General features: G+C 37.7%; 1 protein-coding gene and 1 long non-coding RNA gene across 3 annotated transcripts; both read left to right on the top strand.

Annotated features, from left to right (window-relative positions):
* The first annotated feature begins 520 nt into the window (after positions 1 to 520).
* On the top strand, positions 521 to 1,984 carry LOC149096028 (uncharacterized). The gene is made up of 2 exons (XR_016204600.1): positions 521 to 718; positions 1,442 to 1,984. It is a non-coding gene; the product is annotated as an uncharacterized LOC149096028 (long non-coding RNA).
* A 5,158-nt stretch (positions 1,985 to 7,142) lies between these two features.
* On the top strand, positions 7,143 to 13,563 carry LOC149096027 (somatostatin receptor type 2-like). Of its 2 annotated transcripts, none has more exons than XM_089281505.1 (2): positions 7,143 to 7,208; positions 12,313 to 13,563. In XM_089281505.1, the coding sequence occupies exon 2, from the start codon at positions 12,316 to 12,318 to the stop codon at positions 13,300 to 13,302; it is 987 nt and encodes a 328-aa protein (XP_089137631.1). In that variant the 5' UTR covers positions 7,143 to 7,208; positions 12,313 to 12,315; the 3' UTR covers positions 13,303 to 13,563. The 2 variants fall into 2 exon arrangements, with proteins under 2 accessions (XP_089137631.1, XP_089137630.1); XM_089281504.1 differs by lacking the exon at positions 7,143 to 7,208 and adding an exon at positions 9,874 to 10,042.
* Positions 13,564 to 17,367: the final 3,804 nt, after the last annotated feature.

The following is a 17,367-nucleotide window of genomic DNA, read 5'->3' as shown; positions in this document are numbered from 1 at the left end:
CTACGAAGAGATCGATCAGTTTATGCCATGTCAAGATAGTAAAAGGATCACAATGGACGAGTAATTTACGGCTGCACAAAAATGGCATACACAGTTGCAAACATATAACTGCCATATAACCGATCATACATGTATATAGAACAGTACCTAATTATGTAGACTGGACGAAGAACAATTCAAAATTCAGATCTATGTTTCATAGGCAATCATCTAATTCGATAAAACAGCTGAAGTGGTAACAGATATGTTACATGTATTTACATGTGCATGCATCTTTTCGAATGAAAGACACACCAAGACAGAAGATGGTCGGCTTACCTCCATTCCTTGAGACATTACCAAGTTGAAGTCTATCAGAAAGATAAATCATGGTCGCTGCACCCACGCGTCATATGATTCGGTTCGGTCCCTTAACTTTTCGTCCAGTAAAAGGTAAAAAAAACAAACAAATGAACTGTTGCACTGGTTTTAAACGACTGGAACGAAACCTCCGTTTTACACAGCAATTTTGAAATGGAAACAAGTCACGTGTCACTCACATGATCTTTCATGCAATCACAGCTGACCAAAATGCTCGCATCAGAGTATTGCACCGGCGGGTCAGCGGAAAATCGACCGGAAAATCCGTTTGCGCCAAAAGTTACGACCGCCAAAACGAAGCAAGAGGATCGCATCGATCGCCACATTGGATATAGTTCTTAGCCCAGGATTTTTAACGGTACGGTATCTGTTTATTTTATCTGCTTAAACTTCATTTCTTTGTTTACAATCCTCGTAACTTTTTCAAGCGTATTTTCAGGTATTTTACATTGAGACATACGCGGGTAATGCTTGGCGATTTCTTGTTTGGATGCGCCAAATGTTTATTCATAAAAGAAGCTTTCTCTTAGGTGCATGGCTTTGCTCCAGACGTAACTAATCACGTACCAAATGGAACGTTCGATTAAACGAACTTTATCGAGATCAATCGAACTTAATCGAACGATTGGGTCCGAACACTCGAAGAACAAAATTGGAACATTTGAATGAATGGAATCGCACTTTGTTGTCGTGCGAGAATGTGTTGTACACATGTTCATGTATTGAGTAATTGCATGCTATAACACATGAAATCCAAGCTTGAATCAAGCCTGCCATGAACAGTCGAATCCTTGCCTTTTGGTTGCGACGTTAGGTGTCACTCAACCTGTATTCACCCTATTGTTTCTATCGTTAATTTTACTTTAATTATTTTCATTATTCTATATTATGGATGTAGATTTCTCGGCAAAAATGATATTCACACAAAGGGGCTCTGGAAAATGGTTGAAGGGCCTAGTGATAGGGACTTCTCCCCATGCACATGTTAGTTTTGACCCTCAGTGGGGGATAGACAAGCATTCAGTGTAGTTCAAATTCACCAAATTTTTGATTAGATGAATGCACTACATTTATGTGGCAGGTTGATATATTTCCAAAAAATATGGCTAAGCACAACAAAGGTTCAGGAAGAAGAAATTACCTGGCAAGAAGAAGAAAAAATAATGAAAGACAAGAGGACGAAGTAATAAGAGAAGGATGAAAACACAGAAAACTACATGTAGCTGAAGTATTTCATTCTTTGCAAGAAACTGAGGCAGATGAAACAATTAAGTTGGGCAAGATTTGCGGAACCAGTGTGATTTACCACCAAGGCGTTTTTATGTGGTCCAATGAGGGTTCTTTATTCACTTTTGCTCGTAACATTTTCAAGAAACAGAAAATTTAACCAGTTACAGAATAACCCACTAGGACATGAATGAATGGGTAAGTGGATAATGCAGTTGATTCATGTACATAATTAATAATGAAATGTTCCAAGTCCTGGTTCGGTAGTTGTTGTTCGCGAGATCTTGAAGCTTGTGCTCTAGTTTGCAAGATGGCATCCAAGCAAATGTGCAAAGGCCTCTAGGTGTTCCGAAATGTTATTGTTGACAACTGAAAAATAAATCTTTTTATCATTCGATGCATTTTGTCTTCCTTTTCATTGGCTGAGAGCCCACCAAGTGACCTGTAAATAACTGCCTACAAATAATGATCTGCTCATGCATAGTGCTGTGTAAATGTGTTTGCTGCAAATAATATTGAATTTTCCTCTCATGCATAATTGAAACCAAGCTCTCAGGTGAAATAATTTAAATGGCAGATCGCTTCCCTGAGCTGTCAGAGAGTGATTTAAATGTGAAACCAAACTGGGTGGTCACAGATCAATTATTTGCCTCAGCGTTCCGCTTCGGTAAATAATTGATCTGCTTGCCACTGACAAATCATGATATTTTGCTCAACGTCATCCAATAATAATTATTATTCACAGTTATTGTGGAACTGGCGCTTTTTACCAGCTTGCTGTGATGTTAGTAGTGAATGCCTCTTGTTAACAGATCAGAGCACAGACTCTCATAATATTAGCCTGGTCACAGCATCTCTCATTGAAACCAACCACTAAATTCAACATAAGTCTGCTCATAACAGACTGGAACAACAACTTTTATCATTAACAACTGTTTAGACAGAAAAAAAAAATGGATTTCCTACATTGTTAACAATAATGACTAAACTGTTGTACACAAATATTAGTTCAAACCACTTTTGACTTCAAAATTAAATGACTGTCAAATCTGGAAAACTGTAACTGCTCATATGGGAAACAGGAAAAAAAGATTTGTTTGAAAGAACAAAAAAAAAAGGAATTTGGTTGTGAGATCTTGATTTTGGTGTACTTTGTGAGTGACAGCACTTTTGCAAGATCTTGAAGCATTTATACCATGATGAGTGACCACAATAAATGACTGGCTGATTACTACAAGCAATTTTCTTTTTCATATTCAGTGGTTGTCATTTCTTGTGATTTGTTTTGAGATCTTTCACGTGCACACTGTGACTGGGACACTTTCTGCCGAAATTACATGTATGTAAATTATGTAATCTTGAAGCACGTACATGATGACTGACCACAATCAATAATTTGCTAATTACTGCAAGCTAGTTACATGTACCTTGAAATTTTCTTTTTAATATTGAGTAGATGTGATTTTTTTGTGATTTGATTGTGAGATCTTAATTCTGGTCTACTTTGTGAGTGATGGCCTGTTTTGCCATGAGGAGTAGCCCCAATCATTAATAAGTAATGTCAACCAATTACTTGGATCAATTTTCCTTGAGTTATTAGTTGCTGCTTTCAGAGATTTGATTGCTTCTGGTAAATTTTTAAAGTAATGATAGAACTTATATATTGTGCATGTACATGCGGCCTAGCACACGCTCTCAACCTGAACCTCACTTGTGAACAAACATGGCATCTGTGACCATGTCCTTTTAGAGAAGACTGGAATTTACTTTAACGCCTATCGAAAAGCTCCTCTGGGAAGTCCTGGAGTTGTTCAGTCTTTGCCTGCCATTTTGGTTATAAACAGTGCTTGATACTTCGAAAAAAAAGAAAGACAGGAATACATTTACATGCAGGGGGGCAAGAGAGTGCTATTTTGCGAAAAGGTTTGTTTGTCCACAGATTCATGTTTTTGGCTTGGCTAGATTTTTGATTAATTTTGATATTGAGAGAGTCTTAAAAGCTTACACACTAAAGCAGTTTTCAAAAAGGGGATGCAAATTATGTTGATTGAATTATAAATTTCCATTGGGCTAGATTTATAAATAGTGCAAAAATAGTGTATTTAAAATCTGTTTTTAAGATAGACATTATTATCATTATTTAAAAGTACTATTTAAATAGTATACTCGCCTGATTAAAACTTAAAATATGTTTAAAACAGACTGTTTTGGTTGTATTTTAAAGCTTATAATATGAATTGCTATCTCAAATAGGTTTTAAACTTCCTATTTAAAACATATTTTATGTTCTTGACATGTCAACTACATTTTAAATATCCTATTTAAAGACTATTTTAACACTGAAAATTTGTAAAATACTTTTTAAACCTACAGCCATTGCCAACATAACTTTCAAAACAGGGTTTAACTAGAATTTTTAAACTGCTTGAACGAAATTTTTGTGGCCATAGTATTAAAATAGATTTTAAATCCCCTATTTAAACCCTGTTTTGAGCTCAAACTACGTTAAAAACAGAGTGAAAATCATTCCAATGTCATGAAGTAGGTTTTAACTATACTTGAAATACATTACAAACAGGAAGCAAAATTTTGAATTTTGTACAAAATAGCACAAAAATAACCTATAGTGACTTCAAAATACTGTTTAAATCGTCAAAATACGTTCAAAACAGTTTAAAATCAGTTTAAAAATACAGCTGTTTTGGTAAGGGTAGAAACTGTAATTAATTACATTCGTCAAGTTTTTGGAAAAAAAAAACACAATAACAACAGAGTTTTGGCAATACTAGTTGCTAAATTCTCCACACAATGGCTTTTTGCCTTTCATTTTCCTGAAATTTTATTGTTTACTTTAAACAAATATTGAAATCTGATTTTTTTGTTTTGTTTTACTGCCCCATTCTCAGTGGCTGAGAAAAAGATGCGATTTAGAGCAAAAAATAGTGCGATTCGTGAATAAATCGCACCATTGAGAGCCAATCAGATTGCAAGGATAGCCAGTGATTTCAAAATGGATTTAATAAAGTCCGAAACCGTGTTTTTTCTTTTGTTATAAACTGTTAATATTCATTGTCACTATTGCTTCGGAATAACTTTACCGCATTGGGAAGGAAAACAGTTCACTTTTAATTGATAAATTCATCATTACCTTAACCAATAAGCGTTTTACTTTAATCTAGTTGCACCCCATTGAGTATACATCAGAAATTAAAAAAGAATTTAATTAAAACACATCACTTCTGCCTTTTAAAATTTGTGCCTTAGATTATGAACTTATCACTGCCTTTATTTTACTCTACCAAAATGGACTCACCAACACGCAAATCAGTAGACTGGTACAATTCTGAGGAAGTGGCGTGCCACAAAATTTTCAAAACATTTTTTTTTTACAATTTTATTTCATCAGACGCGAGTATTCACTAGCATTACACTCTTTCTTTCTTGTATAAGAACATATTTTATAAGAATATCGAGGCTAAAATTTGCGAAATTTTAAGAATATCTTAGAAATAAACCCGAGGCTGGGATTTTGGAAAGAATATAAGTTTGTGTGATGAAAATTTCTAAATACAGTACAATTATATGCTTTCAGCTAAACCGTATAAAATTCTTCCTTTCTCTAGACGTCAAAACTAGCCAAAAAGCGACAAAAACAGCACCAGCCGTATGTTCGATGCTAATAACATTTCGATAAGAAGTTGTATGCGCTATATCAGGCTTAAATATCTGCAGGCTGGCTCCAAAATTACTTCAACACCATCGTGACACCAAATATATTCAAAAGCAGCAGTGTCATACGCTATGATCTAAGAATATTCACAAGAATATGTTCAGCCTAAAATCGGCGGAAAAATAAGAATATATTTAGCTTCGGCCGGTAAAAAAACAATGTTCTTATATAGACACATGCCGGGTGTCCTGTACGACTCATCTTTACCAAGAACAAACTCGGCGAAAAGTTCCCGATCAGTGAAGAAGAATATATCTATCCTGAACGACAACTGCCAAAGTCTACCGGCTAAAAGAGAAACATTTCTTCATCTGATTAACGATGCAAAACCGGATATAATTATTGGAACTGAATCCTGGCTATCTCACGAGCACAGCAACAATGAGTGTTTCCCTACAGTGACCTACCAGGTAGAGAGGAGAGACAGACCAAACGACCCTCACGGCGGGGTGTTTATTGCTGCTAAAAAAGACCTAGTACTAGTGAGAGAAAGTAACCTGGAAACAGTTCTGTAATATAGAAGTCCGTACGAATCTGAAATTACAATCGACAAGGATATAAACTTCGTAATAACTTATTCTCTTGATTATTTCCAATGTCACACCACATCTGTGATTATTTAGTGGTGAATACTGAACTCTTTTTTGGTGAATAAACTGAAGAATGTTTTTTTTTTTTTTTGGTATTGTTATTATTAATTAACATTATTAATTTCATTTTCTTGCACCTTGCATAAACTATTAGCGGAAACTAAACGGTGCGCCAAGACCAAACACAATTCTGTTTATACTTCATAATCTTGATCTTGGTAGTTTGAATCAAACTATTCAATCTCTTTTCTTGCAGATAATCAGTGTTTCAGTGACAGCTGATTCATTGCTGCTGGTTTAAATTGTAAATAGCTTTAATTCTGTGTGGCGAAGATATTTTTTAATATGTAGATAGTGTCCCCAGTTATGTTTTTGTCAAGCTAATTAAAATTCTCTTTCATTCACTCAAACGATATTCTTGGAAGTTTAAAACTAGTAAATACCATTACTTTATGATTTTCAGTTCGTATTTACAGTTTATTGAAATCATAATCTGTGTAATTTACAACAGAGTATTCTTTTTGCGAAAACACCCTTTCATTTGGTGATGCATTAGCGCTGAAGAAAGTTTAAACCCCGTCCATGTTCATACTACGACGGAGAAATTTAAGAACGCAGCTTTATTTCTACGGTTTGGCTTACCATCCACAATAATCCGTCACGAAAACGGTGGAATATTAGAAAATGCCGGCTTCGCGGTTTAGTGTGGAAGGAAAACATTTTGAAAACGGATCTTTTCGAAATCGATGAAAACGTTGTAAACATGTGATTCCCAGCCAACTTTTTACTCAAACACAAATCCAAAATGACCGTCGATTGTTGCGTTTTTTTCAAACTGTTTCTCTGGCATTGTGTGGACGGGACCCAAGAGCTAAACCAAAGGCTACTAAAACTAAACAAAGTTAATGCAGTTCTTAGAACTGTTTAAAAACTGAGTCCATTAGCAGACGCTGTTTTCCTCGGGTTAATTACTTCTACTAACAGCTACCATGCTACACTAGTTACAATCGCACTAATAAACTAAAAATAAAAATTAAATTTACTTTGATGAATTACAGATCCGGCAGTTGCGTCAAACAATTGACCAGTGTGAAACAAATGACGTCTATATATGCAATGTAAACTTCAATAAAAATAAGGCAGGGCGAAGCTTATCAAATTGATCCGCGCCCTTCGAAAATTTTACTGCCTGTGTAATGGGTTTTATGACAGTTTTGAACTCTATGTCAACACACGAAAGGCAGGCATCTCCTCTCTAACAACAGCCTTGGCATTGCGCTTCGTATTTTAAAATTTTCAAGGTACGTAGGTTCAATTCTTCATTTCTTTGCTCAGAGCCTCGTTATAACAGTATCTCCGTGTGACTGAATTTTCCGAATTTACATATATCGTAACTGAACTTCAGCTAGAGATCTTGCTAAAAAAGATCTTAAATTCATATTCATTTGTCGCTTGTTATGTTAATGAAACAAACCTGCTAAAGTGTCGATTTTGTGCAAGAACCTCATTTAACAAGAAATTTTCGGGAAATTCCAAGTTACCCTCTTTTTTATATATTTATATAAGAATTTATCTTATAAGAATATCGAGACTGAAATTTACGAAATTTTAAGAATATTTTAAGAATAAACCTGAGGCTGAGATATTCAAACATAATTTCGTGTGTTGAAAAGCTTTATATTTTAAAATAAATCGTATAAAGTTCTTTCTTTCTCTAAACTTCAAAATCAGCCATAAAGCAACAAAAACAGTACTAGCCGTATGTTCGATGCTAATAACATTTCTGTAAGACAATATGGGCGTCATATTAGGCTTCAATACATACAGACTGGCTCCAAAATTACTTTAACACCATTCAATCACCAAATACATTCGGAAACAGAAATGTCCTACACTATATGATCTAAGAAATTTTCATATGAATATTTTCAGCCTAAAATCGGCGGAAAATTAAAACGACAATATTCAACCTCGGCCGGAAAAACAATAGTCTTATTAAAAGAAAAAAAAAAAAAGAGTGTGGGAGCTAAACCTATTGACTCATTTTCACTCATTGGAGTCGAAAATACGTCATGTTTTCATTTTTTCGCGAACTGATATGTTAATTAATCGACGCAGGAGATATTTCGGCTACTGGGGTGAAAGTTGCAATTCCTTACAACTGAGTTAAGACTTCCTGTAGCAATTAAGCGTTTGCTTTGAGCTCGGTAAAGTTTGGTTAACTGATATCGTTACAGCTCTATCTAATTTCTAAGATGTACACAAAACTATATTGCGGGCCATTAAGACGACAGATCTTACTGATGAAGACAATTTGAGTTTTAATTAAAATATGAATTACTAATTTTCCATGTGTACGCATGTTGGTGGCAAACGAAATACCTTGTCTTTTTATGCCACTGGATAATTGTGTGTAAAATGTTTCCTTCTACCATGTTACCATCCCCATAAATTTGGAAAAACAACTTTTTTCCGCTCCATAAAACCTGGATCGCCCTACACGAGACCACAGAAACGCTTAATTCATACCCGTTAGAGCATACCTACATTAATATAAGGGTGGCGAATCGGGTCCTTCAAAAACCATGGGTCTCGCAAACGTTTCGTCGAATTTTACGGGTCTCACAGTTCCAGTTTTCTTTTGAGCAGTTATGTGCGTCTCACAGTCTCGATTTTTTGCTAGGCGAAGAGAGTGTCTTAAGTCCCCATTTCTATTGTTTGTTTTTATAACTGAGAACTGAGAGTTTGAACATTAAAGTAAGTTGAAGTCTCGGAATTAACCGCGCGGCCATGGGCCGAGCGCGGTTCATGGTTTACCCGTGGTTTTCTCTTTTTTCGATTTGTAAGCGACCAGACCCAAACAAAAACCAACAAAAAAAGAAACACAAACATTAAAAAAAATTAAAATGGTTGGTGACCCGTGTGAGCTGCCGTATTACGAATCATAAAGCATGCTACGTTACTTGAATGTTTTGGATGTAAAAGAGCCAGGTAAAAATAATTGCCAACCGGCGGTTTGCGGCACTTTTATCTGAATTCTTAGCGAGGTTGTTAAAAGGTTGTTAAGAAGTACTCGAACTAGACTTGACGTTTTCAGGAATAGCCCCAGTTTAGTTAGGAAACAATTAATTCGTGTTTGATGTCTAACCTAAAGGAATGCTTCACAGTTCAACTACAAGAACGTGATACCGAAAACATCTGGATCATTCTCAACTATGTAAACACAGATATCAAGAGGTTTTAACCTCGGCTATTAAATGTAACCACTCAGCTTGAAATGTGCTACTAGTATACTTTAAGGGTAGTGAATATAGCCAAAAGAATGATGAAATAATAACACCAAACAGTAACAGTAGTTTGCTTTAGGTGACCACGGTCAGTAAAGGAGAGGCTTTTTGCCGGAATACAAAACCAACCTTCTTCAACTGGCATATTAAAGTATCATGGTAGGTGGATTGACAGTGTTTGGAAATCGCGCTCTTACGCTGGCGCTTTGAAAGAAAAGCACATCAACCTATACATTTTCTGAAAGCTTAATAGTTATAGACTACAATCATTTCTCTTAAATTTTCTAAGAAGCTATTGTCGCAGTGATATTAAAAGAAATACCCAAAACCACGGTTTGGCTTAAACTAGTTCGCTTCCGCACGTAAATTATCGGAGCGGCGCAATTAACATCGGGGGTCGGCGATTTTTCAGATATGGGTTGGGTTTTTCTGTACACCCTTAAAGTTTGATATTCTCAATGCGGACGTTTCCTTCTACTGAAGAGGCCAATACTTTGAAACAGAAGCGAAATTACACAAAGCCCGACACTCTTTTTCGAAGAAGGTATCCTGGAACATACCTGCCAATTTTCAGCCAATTCCGTCGGAAGACGCCCGTAAACGAAGTAAAAATGTTCGTCCTTATATGCAGTTTTATTTTATGGAAAAAAAGACGAAAAACCTTTTATGAGATTGGTATGATTAGCTGTTAAAAATCCCCTCTACACTGACAGATGTCGGCATGGGTCAGTTTACCATAACAATGGGTTATGACAACTTGAAATAAACAGATGTCTACAATTCTGGCGTGGAAACCCGTCGCAGTAAAATCGTTCGAGAAGCAACAAACTACTAGGAGCTTTATACAGGTTTGTATTGTAAGTGCCGTCAATCGGCGACATTGGTATTATGTTGCTCAAGCTTAGGCTTCTTCGTTCTCCAGACAGTTTTTGAAACCATGCCTCGTAAAGCCAAAAAGAGGAAATCTCGAGGTCCACATCGTCTACATCTACATCTGCGCTTGACTCCTCTCTCCTTGTTGAAGTTTCGGAATCGCGTCCGTTCTCCAGCAATTTCGTGCGAGTAGCACTTGTTGTAGTTTGTCCTTCAGCTTCATTGGAGGGACCAGCCTCCTCGAGTTCCTTCAACCACTCTTCTTGGTTACACTGCGAACAGTGCGACTCCCCGGGGGGGGGGGGGGCACAGCCATATATGGGCTATATAGGTATGTGCCGCTGTGAAGGGTATGGTTTTCAAGCAGTTTACTTTAGGATAGGGTATATAAATCAGAGCGTTTGGGTCTAGAATAGGGTATAATTTTTCAAAAAACTGACTAGTTGGTTGAAGATTTTATCTAGACTAAGGAAACCAGGAATTGCCACTAAAAAATATCAAAAAAAAATCAACAAATCGGCAAGTTTAAATCTACGCAAATCAGCCTCAACAGTGTCGATAGCTGCGGGGATTTAGGGAGTTTACTCTAGTATAGGGTAGCAAAATTCAGCTGAACTAGTTCTGGTATAGGCTAAGGGTTCCAGGGTCCGAGCGGCACATCCCCTCCCAGAAATTCCCAAAGTACTACCCTCCCCCCCCCCCCCCGGGCTGCGACTTACGGTCGCTCAGAGCCAAAGATCTTGTTCTACCAGATTTTGGCCTCTTCTGCTTCTACGAAGACGAAAATGGGTAAGAAGTTTTCTTGGGTTTTCGTTCTAACATAAAGAAAATTTGACAAGAACGAAAGCTAACTTGGTATGAAACAACCAAATCGAGAAACGTTCGCGTATCACTTTACACGTGACAACTGGCGGTGAAGTTTAATTAGAGGGCGCCGTAATGGGTTAATGAGATTTCCCTTTATCTTAAAAAAGTAAAAAAGCTTTTTTTTTCCATTCTTTTTGCAAAATATTTATCTCAGGCTTCTCAATTTGAACAGCACAAAAAAAAAAAAAGAAAAAGAGAGAGATTTTCGCATTTTTCGTAAAAATCCACCTACCATGATACCTTAAGGACGTTCGCGATAATTGTTTCTGCGCATCCTTACCGCACGCGCAAATTCACACGCCACGTCATGCATCGATGCGCGCGCTAACTAATAATATAAACAATGACAGGGCAGATGACCATTGCTATAGCTTTGCCTGGATATTTAACGATCTTGAACGTTCGGTGACCCCATTTGTCTTGTGGTGGATCATTTTCTCTACCGATTTTCCACGTTTGGCGAGAACATGAAGAAAATCTATCAATTAGAAGTTTGAATTTTTTGCAAAATGCACCATTGAATTTCGTTATTTTAAGCTATTCATTTATCTGTGCGGCGCTTTCAAACGCCTCCGGGAAAGGGAAATCAGTGGCTACATCCATATCTACGAATTAATGACAGTTCCACTTTGATTTTAGTTTATCGATCAGTCGTGGCAGAGTTTGGACCAAGAACAGTACTGTTAGCTGCGCTTCTGTCTCGTTATTCGAAATAATTTGTAACATTTTCGTCGCAGCCCGTTAAAAGACCTTTCATCACACTTCACATCTCTTTACTTAGCAGACTTTCCAAAGACAGTGAATTATATTCAGATGAAACGTACTGGAACGTTTAAAAGAGCTTGCGAGACCTAGTGATTGGTGAATGTTTAACTACTTGGCTGTGATACTGAAGGAGGTATTTGCTTTCAAAAACTACAGAAAATCTGGGTGGTAAATGTTCTAATGAACCAAAGTACTCTGTAAAATATTAATTATTTAAAACCTTCTCAAACAAGACCGTATTTAATACATCGGTTCAACTTACTGCTAATCATGTCATGTACTTCTAATATTCAGAAATGATATCTTTGTAGCTTGATCAGAAACTGGTGCCTTATGCTAATTAAGCTAACATTGTAAACAATATTCCTGGAAGCGCGCGGAAATGAAACGAGGGTCCTGTGGTAAGAAGGTGAATAACCACCCCCTCCCACCATCACCGTCCACCTGTGTCGTAGAGAGTAGTAAACATCCACCACCACTGGGATTAAGTAAAAACTCGCAACATTTCAAAACCACCGTAAAAATTACTTTTTTGTGTTTTCGACCTTAAAACGTTTAGTTTTAAGAGGTTCTTTCACTTTGAGAACATTTTTTGTTTCGTTTTAATTCACAGAACATGACAAACCATGACGCCATCGTACTGTCTCTGACCGTACTTTATGCGATAACAATGCTCGTAGCCTTGGTTGGTAACACACTGCTGATCTACATCGTGTGGAAGAAACCAGGAACAAGAAATCTGACAAGTTTCATGTTTGTTAACATGGCGGTGGCTGATTTGATGGTTGTTGTGTTTCAGATGCCTGTCAGCATTACTCACTTTTATGTCTTTGGAAGCTCTGAGTTTCTTCAGGTTTTTACCTGCAGGTTTCTCTACTATGCTGTTTATGTCTCGACGATCGCCTCCATTTTCTGCCTTACTGTAATAGCATTTGATCGATACTTTGCTGTTGTGCATCCTTTCCGGCGGAGCATTTGGTTCAGGAAGCCTAAGATCATTACGCCAATTATTTGGATCTCATCCATGGCCTTGATGTCAATCGTACCAGTTGCTTTCAAGCTAATCCGAGGCAAATGTCGAATTGAGGAATCTCTGATTTTGCCCTTCTATGCTTACTTTTTTGCTGTCGGCTTCCTCCTGCCCCTCGCTGTCATCTCAGTTCTGTACACCCAAGTTGCTCGAAAACTGTGGTTCCATGAAGTGCCTGTGGATCATAACGTAAGTGAAAATCAACGAGAACAGGAAATCCCTAAGAAGAAAGTCATCCGAATGTTCATCATTATTGTGGTGGTGTTTGCACTCTGCTGGCTTCCAGTGCACGTCTATCAGATGGACGAAGGTGTGAGCATGGGCGTGAGTGGGCTTGGAGCGATGTGGGATCCTTATGTAATTATCTATATTTGCTACTGGTTCAGCCAGGCTAACAGCGCCATAAACCCGTGGTTGTATATTGGTCTGAACGGAAAGATGAAAGCAGCTTTCAAAAACATGATCCTATGCCGCCACGAGGAAATCACTCGTCGAGGACAAGTGACCTTAACCACCACCAGAAGAAGCAGAGGGAGTTCCACACTGAAATCCGTGTTGGAAGCCAGATTGTAAATAACAGTTCGTTCTTCACTCCAAGGGAGTTGCACAAAGAACGCTTTGCTAAAACCCAAAATGTAAATAATAGTTTGTTTTTCAACCCAAGCGAGTTCTACAAAGAACTACACGCTGGAAACGAAAATCTAAGTTATATAGTTTGTCCTTCATCCAAAGTGGGTACTTCCAAGAACTCCTGGGTAGAAGCTTAAGTGTAAATACCAGTGCTCGTTTGTTCTTGACGAATTTGCTTTCGTCTTATTTCGTTACTAATAACGCTCCTTACCATAAATACTCACTCTGATTGGATGCTGTTAAGTTTATGTCGAATTTGTCGATAGCTGTATCTTAAGTCTCGCGCTAAAGCAAGTGCGGTACACACCTGACATGGCATGTACCCTCATTCGTTTACAAGTGTTCATTACCAGTAGTTTAAACAGTGTCATTTGCAAGAGATTAGTCTCTTAGTTGAAAAACGTTTCAAGAAGGAGGGGTGCTCCAGGAGCGCTACCCAGCGAAGCATTTTACTATCCTAACTAGACGCTCTAAGAGCGTTTACTCGGGCTTCGTACCACAGTATCAAATCTTACTTTACGAAAACGCGTATCGGACACAATAAAAGGAAATTAAAGAATCAGGATTTTTTAGCACAAGAGTTCAGCTTAGATATTTACTATTCAAGTTGCTTCGTTGAGTATCCTCCTCATCCTATCGCTAGTTATGAGTTTAAACCATTTTGGTTTAAGAATGAAGCACAGCTGTCTACGCATTGATGGAGAAGTTGTTTGCAAAGAATTTTCGAGGTCTTTTTACAACTTATGGCGATTACTTTGTACATGCTGGCAGAAATTGTACTAAGTTTGTTTACTTGTCGTGGCGATCCGAGCAAATTGTGTAGCTGAACATCTTTGCCGTGTTGCGATCTTAAACCCTATTCAAGAGTCATATCTCCTTTGGAGAGCGAATAATCCCTTTCGAGAGAGCCAAAACGAATCATGATAAACTCCTTTGCGAAAACAACAGTCCTGTGACCAGGCTTAAATTGCATTGCACATAATTTGCATAAACTTTCAAGTTGTGTACTTTGCGAATAACTTCCAAGAATCTGCGACCCTTAACGCAGTTTATGAAGAAATATTCAAGCTACATATTTTTATTGAATCAAGGCAGGAGTATGAAAAAGACTCTCATTTATAAGGGACTGCCTATTTTTTGCCAGTGTTTTCGTAGATTGAACTCATACCGCAATCGGCTCAGTTGTTATCTCACGAGAACGTTTCGAGCGTGAAGTTTGCTTACCTGGCTGGCTTTCAAGCAATATAATTCGTGGACCGACCCTTTCTGAAAACGATCGACATCCTTGTATGTGAGATGAACGTATAAGGCGCGATTCTTGCCAAAACTTCCTTCGCAAAACACCGGATTCTGTCACGAAGAGCTATCAATGCCGCGTTTCTCGTCCCCAGTTTCCATGGTCTACGCATGGAACACCTGGGACTATGACCCTCTTTTGGCGACCAAAACGCTTGCATTTTATGACTCGGACTTTCCTACGGAAGCCCGAGTAATAACAGATAGAGAGATATTACTCAGCGGACAACTACTGGGGTAAAAACCTCGCGGAACTTTGTCATCCAATCAGAAATAAAGCTAAAACCAAGCATGACACCCTCGAAGGCCTTTTCCCGCCTTTTAAGTCGGCTACGTGTCTTGGCTTTGAGTTTTAATTGGTTCACTGGAGTGACTACTTTAGTTTTGTTGTTTTACGACATTCGAAGAAAAACTACAAATAGTCTTAATCCGTGTCTCATCTAGCTTGTTTTCAAAAGCGTTCGTTTTAGTTAAATGTCAAATAAAATACTAGAATAGTCAGTGCAAGTAAATGCCTAATTTTGCAATTACAGGTGACGGTTTTTGCATATCTGATCTTGATTAGCATAGATTTTTACGATTTTATTTCTCCGTTTTCTCCTAAATTTTGGTGTCGATCGAAAATGTAAATCAAAGAATCAAGACAGTGTTTGACCACATTTCCAAACGCCTCGAAGTTCCTCAAAAATACTCCGCTATGCATCTATTTTAACTCTTCTTTTGCACGATTGGTGTTTGGATATGTGGTCAGATGCGGTCTTTTTTGTCTGATATATTACATGTTGTTTATAGCTGCTGATGACGTGATGTGCATAACGAATTAAAAATAAAGACATGGTTTATCCCTACGATAACCACCAACGTTTCTGATTCCAACTGCGGCTGTGCTTACGTGCGCTCATGCAGTTTTAATATCTGTTGATAATGGATATTAAAAGAAGTAAATAAATGGCTATCGTTTCCAGCGAATTTACTGTGTGTGCCCTCGCGTGTTCCAGGAGGCGTTTCACATGCATTCTGCTAAGCGAGCTGCAAACGCCTCCGTGTCCTGAAGGTGATATGGAAATATGACTTATAGAAGGTTTGCTAGCTTCCGATACTGAAAGAAATCTCGAAAGACATCCACATTAAATCTTTCGCAGACCAAGTGACAGCTGTAGATGCCTTGTAATCGAAAGCCGCCATTTTCAGTGCCGAACAACCTATTTTAAGAATCTCTACGGCTGAACGGAACGTTATTGCCGCTTCTGACATATTCGAATTCGATCTTAACTTTCCGGAATTGAACCTAACTTCAGCACTTTCTTTCTTAGATACATACGGTATCTCAAGTTGTGTATGAAGTAGATCGGTGCATCACCGGCCAACAAAATGCTTGTTGACAGATGTTATTTTGTCGTTTGACGCCACGAGAGCTAAGAAGTGAAACCTACGAAGAAAAGAGTTAAATAATTCGAAACAAAGCAATTTTTTGTCACTAAAAACTTGTGTAAAGCTTGAATAATCGAATTTCACTCGCTCTATTTTCTAAATCAAGAAGGATTCATAATCGATGCTCTTCCAAAATAGCAGCTTACAAATCCAATGTACTGTATGTATCTATTTTGTAGACAACGTGACAAACACGATTTAGTCATGCTCAACTTCTTTGAACGTTTTAAATGTAATTAAATGGCCTAATGATGATTTGCCTCAGACATTGCTACTGGGAATATCAATGTTCAAACTCATGGCAGTTAGAGATTTCTCTTCACCTCGTGCTTAGGTGTCAGATGTAACTTGTATTTGCTCCGAGTGTCCATTCCTAGGTTCGCAGTAAATGCAAGGCCATGTAAAAGGGAAAAAAAATCAAAAATAACTGTACTAAAGAAATATCAAAGATAATCAGCCATAAATGATTGAACAATAACATCCAAGAGTAAGCTAGAGTAGTAAATTTCTGTTTGAGATAACAACTCAAGACAGGCAGTGATCATGATTATCATAGCGAAAATTCACTGTAAATGCTTAAGATGGTATCTTTCATGAACAAGTATTCAATGCAGGATCCAATAATTCTGAACATCGGCCAATTAACAAACGGATGACATACCCTCTACAAAAACAAATTAACAAGAAAACATTAAGATATAAAGGGAACAAAGCAAGCCATAAAAGTATGCACTTATCGTGATAAAAAAGGGTAGAAACCGGTAAAAATCACACCATCAACTCCCGCGAACATCTAACAAATCCAACAAAGGGCCCCAACTTCAAGTCAGACTTTGACCGTTAAAACGGCGGGGCCCGCCCATTTCTTAAAGTGCTACTATCGAACTAAAGTTTCACGTAAAAATAATCCACGATACTGATCCTTGTTCTTGAGGCCTTATGCGCCCCTTAGTATGAAGTAGTTGGGTACGGTGAAGGTGACTGATCCTTGTTTCCCCGCAAACGACCAAAAGAATATCCATATCAAGCGAGTGTGATAAACAAACGTTTTCAACATAGCATGATTTCTATTGACTAGTTCTGATGTAAAAAAAAACAAAAACAAAAGCTTACCCGCAATTGAGAATTGGTAAATGACTGGCCTAGACATCTCACTAGAAGCTCCTAGAAAATTTTCGTTTCATTCTCGTAATGAAAAATCGGTCGAGACTGACAACTATCAACTTGCGACAAAAAATGTGTCCGCCATTGTTCCGGCTGAGACGACATATGATTAATCCC

Source organism: Orbicella faveolata, unplaced genomic scaffold (assembly GCF_042242905.1).
Source record: "Orbicella faveolata isolate gen_17 unplaced genomic scaffold, um_ofav_v1 contig_48, whole genome shotgun sequence".
NCBI classification, from domain to species: Eukaryota; Metazoa; Cnidaria; class Anthozoa; order Scleractinia; family Merulinidae; genus Orbicella; species Orbicella faveolata.
Note: the sequence above shows the minus strand (reverse complement) of the source record. Positions and strands in the feature narration are given on the sequence as shown.